The sequence below is a fragment of the Podarcis bocagei genome (assembly GCF_964188305.1).
Source record: "Podarcis bocagei genome assembly, chromosome: 3".
Lineage (NCBI taxonomy): Eukaryota > Metazoa > Chordata > Lepidosauria > Squamata > Lacertidae > Podarcis > Podarcis bocagei.
The window spans coordinates 4,841,189-4,847,188 of record NC_138127.1 but is presented as its reverse complement, the minus strand read 5'-3'; the positions used below and the strand labels follow the sequence as shown (position 1 = coordinate 4,847,188).

The 6,000-nt window shown below is 42.2% G+C and overlaps 1 protein-coding gene across 1 annotated transcript in view; it reads left to right on the top strand.

The window, feature by feature from the left end:
• Nucleotides 1-490: 490 nt before the first annotated feature.
• The window catches only part of APOB (apolipoprotein B), a 46,438-nt gene continuing 40,928 nt past the window's right edge, over nucleotides 491-6,000 (top strand). Inside the window, exons 1-2 of the mRNA XM_081188934.1 lie at nucleotides 491-625; nucleotides 2,470-2,505. Coding sequence (XP_081045060.1) covers nucleotides 571-625; nucleotides 2,470-2,505 — 91 coding nt within the window. The 5' untranslated portion in view covers nucleotides 491-570. The remainder of the gene's footprint in view (nucleotides 626-2,469; nucleotides 2,506-6,000) is intronic.

The following is a 6,000-nucleotide window of genomic DNA, read 5'->3' as shown; positions in this document are numbered from 1 at the left end:
CACTCAGTAAAGTGGGAAAGGCATAGCTGTCAACCTTCCCTTTTTTTTGTGGGAAATTCCCTTATTCCAGTGCCGTTTCCCGCTGCTATCCTGGATTGTTAGATATCCCATAGACTATCCCTGGAACAGGTGAGGCTGCTGGTCCCTTATTTTCAAATCTGAAAGTTGACAGCTATAGGGGAAAGTCCTTTGGGATGCCTAACGCTATCATATTGTCTGTAAAATATACCCAACATTGTATGCAAAAGATACCCAGGTAAACAGGTGCATTTGTAAGATGGCATATGAATGAACCAGGAAGCTCAGGGGACTGTTTTGCCCTTTCATGCCTTTTGCACACTTCTGCTGCCTGAACCAGCCCAGATGAGCCTCCCACAGCTCTTGCGGAGAGGATCTGGGACTCTAACCTTTGGACCTTTTGTAATTTGCTCTGAACTTCTAAACCGTTTGGCTCAGCTGCTTTCCCATGGACTATTTAAAGGCAGGTCCAAGTGGGGACGTTCAGACTCTCTTTTGACGCTGGACTGGGAGAAGAAGGAGAGGAGAGGGCAGAGCAGCCACAGGGTCAACATGGGACCCCCACAGCTCTGGCTGCTTCTGCTGCTCAGCAGTGCTGCCTTGGCACGTAAGTAGCTTCTGCCATTTAGCGTGGAGGTGGAGTGGAAAGGTCTTCCCTTTTGAAGACAGTCCCTAGATATTGCATTTAATAGAGAAGTGGTGAATAGACTGCAATGGCCCGTTGCTCCCATAAGGGATGGTTATCTATTGATGAGACTGTGGATCTATGCAAGTCTGATCTAGACATGCTCACTCTGCTGGTACATGCCTGGTTCATTCCACATACCAGGCACTCTGTGTTTTCTGCTTACTTAGCTTTTTACTGCTTTAAGGAGGAGGTTGAGGTTTTGTCAGCTGCGGTGTGACAAGTTAGATGGCATTTGGTGACAGAGATACATGTCTGTTGAAAGTTTCCTTCGTGTCTTCATTGGAGTGCATTCTGCTGTTGTTGTTTTTAAACCAGAGTCTCCAATGTGGCTTATGACATTTATCAAAAAAAGTAAATGGAAAGGAATATGTGTTGGACCATAATAAAAAGCCCGTAATTAATTGGAAAATACCTTTATTTGAAACAACCAAATAGTGAATGAGCTTTCCAGGTTCTACAGTTTAAGAATTAAACCAGTGGTGTAACTCACTGTGTAGAGCATTTGATGAAATATGAAGCTACAATCTTGTCCCAAGGACACACACTGAGGCAATAGTCCTATGCACGCTTTCTGAGAAGAGAATGCCCCCTTTGGACCTTTCAGGACCTGTTCCAGAATTAAACATGCATGGGACTGGGCCATCAGGCTGTTGCAATCCTAAACACATTTACCAAGGTGCAAGACCCACTAGGATCAGAATAAACACAGAAAGACTTGGGCTTCAGTCCTAACAAGGGTATTGCCCAACCGTTGCTTTTGGAGAGCTTTCCCCTTGAATGAACTAACACTGCTACCTTTGCTTTTTAAAGTCCCATTTAAGTCAGTGGCTTCAAACAAATGGAACTGGGTTCAGGACTGCAGGCTGGCATTCTGATCCCAAACACATTTTTTCCAGATGAAACCTCTGTGGATTTCAGTTGACCTCAAAGTAAGGCTACGGTCCTATGACCAATCACCTGGGAATTTCGAACACACACAATGTACTCAGTGGGGCTTACTTCTGAGTAGGATTGCTCTGTCAGCATGCTTCAGACTGGGATGTAAAGTTGCTTCAGTAGTCCCATTGTTTGGAGAAAAACAGTGATGTTCTTGCCTCTGGGTTCAGTTTCCCTTTCTGCTTGGTGGACCTGAATTCTTCAGAAAGTGGGCCTGCATCTAATACCTTTGTATTCTTCTTCACTCACTAAAGAAAATAGCACTTTAGCAGGATCAGGGTTTGGATGCTCAGTGTAACTCAATGCTTTCTCTGGATCAACAATGTGGATTCATCAGCAATTTGATATGCATGTTACAAATGGATCTTTTCAACATTTCAGACAGAGAAGCATATGGCAAATCACATACTCATTCTCATAGCAAAACAGCCTTTGGAAAGGAAGCATATTTTAGCAGCACTTACCCTTTCAAAGCAGACAGTTGTCTAAGCAGCCTGAGGCAGAATGTATATTTTGATGGAGAACAGTTATTGACGAGGACAATTTGCAATAAATTCATTTACCAGCCATGCTGCTCTTGAAGGTCTGTATTTTTCAGACTGAAGCATTATCCCTCACCAGCACAATAAATTGTCTACTTGTTAGCAAAGACAAAAATCAGAGTCAACGCAGCTTTATCATTAAACCCACAAACTGCTTGAGTGAACCTTTCTGCTCAAGTGGGTTAGCAGCAATAAAGGCATGTATATATGGCGACTGTACTGTATTTTGTTCCTCTGGTATATAATTGGAACTGAAGTTGTCCTTTGTTTTAATTTATTTTACAGAAGATGGGCCTGAAAATTCAAATCCAGGCTGTTCAAGTAAGCAATTTTTATCTGGTCTTTTATGCTCTTCTTCTCTTCCTGGTTTCTTAAAACTTCTGCCCAATGAATTCTTGGGTTTGGGTTTCATATGATGCAAACAAACTGGCTAGAAAGGGATGATAGCAGGGGCTACTAACCATTCACTCCCCGAAGCAGTATTTCTAGCTTCAATTGATACTGGGGTTTGGGGGTCAGGAAGTGGGGAAGATGACAAATATAGACAAAATGCATAAATGTGTGTGATGTACTTCAAAAATTGTAAAGATCGACAGCCTATCCGAAACAGGAAATGGGGGTCAATAGAGATGATCGAATCAGGCGGTTATTGGGTGGTGGTTTTTTTATTTTGATTATGTATTGTGTGGTTTTATATTCTGATTGTATTCTGTGAAACACCCTGAGAGCTGTGGGTATATAAATTCAATAAAATCAATCAATATTTTTTCTTTGCTGGCTCTTATACCTGCCAAATATGTTGTGAAATGGGTTTGTGTGCATGGAGGGGGGGATTACATGCATGCCTATATGCCTACCTGATCCCTTCCTCTAAAACAGCAGTCACCAGCATGGTGCTTGCAGGCACACATATGATCTCAGAGGCTTCCTGTGACTCTTCAATGCCTCCTTCCACTGCTGAAGTTAGCTTGAAAGAAGCACTTTTCCGTAGCCTACAGAACAGGTTGTTCTGTGTTCTTGGTTGTGGCGAGTGTGTGGTATACCTACAACAGTTTCTCTGCTTTGCAAGCGGGCCCATGGGACCCCTGCTGTAAAACATGACCCCAAAATGATACCATTATATTATGGGATCCTTACTTGTGCAAAACTCTTTTGCACTTAGAAACTGTAAAGGAGAAACGTAGTTTCCAACATGGTTGTGAAAGGCAGCAGTTTTGGTTCTTTTAATCATGGGTTCCCTTTGTCTTGCCTTGCTTCTTGTCAGCCGACTTTTCATTTCTTTATGGTGGAGTGGGGGTTACAGGCATGGATCTGAGAAATTATGTCCGTATTATCCAAGATATACAAATGACTGAACTCTTTGTCTACTTCTTAGCTAGTGTTACCCCAATATCAGAATGTACCAAAGTGTCTTGGTGAATGTCTGAAATGTGATGTGTTTTTGACATTCATATGCAAATTCCATTAATTTCAGACAACATTTCTGAATGCCTGAAAACTCAGTGAATGTTGGCAGTCAGTAGCCTTCCTTTGACTGTCACCATTGGCTTGCAAATGTCCCAAATCACAGACACTCCTTAAAATGTATATTGTGTTTGCTGAAAAATAAAACATTGGAGTGGGTAGCCTGAAAATGACAGGGTCAAGGGATCAGGAAGTGTTTATGAGCAACCTTTGTAAAGTACTTTGTTTGTCCTGAACTCCTTGGCTAGATACTTGATGTTCATTTTGAGGGTCAAAGTATCTGATGAGTTGGTGTTTTTCTCGCTGTCCCTTGATAAGCTCTGCTTTCCTAATATGGTGTTTTAGCGCCATCTGCAGAGACTCATGACTTAGGCTGCAATCATAACCCCACTTACCTGGATGTAGGCCCCATGGAATCCAGTAGGCCCTACCAGGGTGAACTTTGGTAATCTTTCATAATATGGAGCCCTATGCTAGGCCAAAAATTGACGCCCCCAAATAGATCTTCTCAGTTATGGAGCTTCACAATTTTGGGTCCTCTGGGCTTAGTGCCCTGTGCGGGAAAGCTGTCCGCACTCCCTAAATCTGGTGCCGGGACAAACTTCTGGATAGACCTAGTTAGGATTGCTGCCAAACTTACTTTTTCCAACCCAGCTTAGAGAATTGTTACGCATTTTGCAGCATTTCTCAGTTTTATCTTGTTTTGTGTATATACCTTCATAAAAACAAAGTTTTTACAGGTGTTTTATCTAAATTTAATAGTACATAGGAATTAGTAAAGTAAATACTAATTCTCTCCTGGATAGCTCAGTGATATAGTGAGCATAGGAAAAAGTTGTCTTGGGTGGTGATCAACTATGTTTTACTCAGAGTAAGCCCACTGACATTAATGGACATGACTAAGTTAGGTCCATTGATTTTAATAGGTTTACTCCTAGTGAAATTTAGTTGAGCTTGTGTAAAATGTAGGGCTCATTTGGATTTTGTTTTGTGCTGTGCTTCCCAGTGTTTTTGAGCAGGTTTTGGGGTTTTTTGGTCTTGGTTCTTTCCCCCAGGACAGCTCACATATTACCACTGAATTGGAGCAAACTCCAATCTGCAGAAACCTAATTGCCGTTTGCTCCAATTCAGTGGTAATACCCGGGTTTTCCCAGGGAAGGTGCTGAGATAAAACCCCCCACAAATACTCAGACATGGAGATTTGAAGCTCAGACTTTGGCACAAAAGGCAGTCTGGATGAGCCAGTTGAGCAAGATCTAGTGTCATCCTAGAGGAGTAAGTGGACCTCTATGGGACTAGATATGGTTAAATGTCAGTTTGGTGGCTGAAACGCTAATAGTTGATTGGTTTCACTTAGTCATCCATATGTACCAAGTGGTTTGTTGGCGGAGGCCTGGAACCAGAGATCCTCTTACTTAACAGCGGGCTGCAGAGTAATTGCAATGAGCAAAAATCTGTGCAGATGAGCAAACGGTTGGAGCTGGTAGCACCAATTGCTTGTTGCAGAGAAAGGGACTGTCTGAAGTGAGTTCCCCCCAAGAATTCAGCTGCACTTTTAGAACTCAGTGTGCTGGCCATCTTTTCAATATTGTGTTCATGCAGCAAAAGTCCAGTGCTCACAGGTCTGGGTGCAGTAGGTATCCTATTTTCCACCCATCCCTTGGGATCCACACCTCAGGACCTCTGTTCATGTGAGAGCACATTCAGGACTCCAGTTAACATGCAGGTGTTTGTATCTCTCTTGCTTGAAAATACTGCTTCTGTTTTGTATTACGCCAGCATATTAACGAATTTAAACAACACACCAGCAAATTCAAAAAGTTCAATTGGGGGGACGGGAAACCCAGTTACATTTATTCACTCTGAAGGGATACCTTCATTTTGTTGTCCTTGTCTCCTTATAATCATAGTGAAATGGTGTTGAATTTTGTCTGGTTTCCATTTCTCGACTGACAGGGAAAGAAAGGTGCCCTGAAAGTTGTGAAGAGCCCAGAACAGTGGTTTGAAATCTATTTGTGGAGGATGTGGTATATGCTGTCTGTGGTGTTGAGGGCGGACGGATGAGTCAGTCCAAAACCAGTCCACACCTTACACAAAGGTTGTTCTGTGCCACCTACTACAGTGGTACCTTGGTTCTCAAATTTAGTCTGTTCCAGAAGTCTGTTCCAAAACCAAGGCTTGCTTTCCTAGAGAAAGTAATGCAAAACAGATTAATCTGTCCCAGACTTTAAAAACTACAACCCCTAAAACAGCAATTTAACATGGGTTTTACTAACTAATGAGACCATTGATCCATAAAATGAAAGCAATAATCAATGTACTGTACTATAAAGTAAATAAGACAGTATTGTA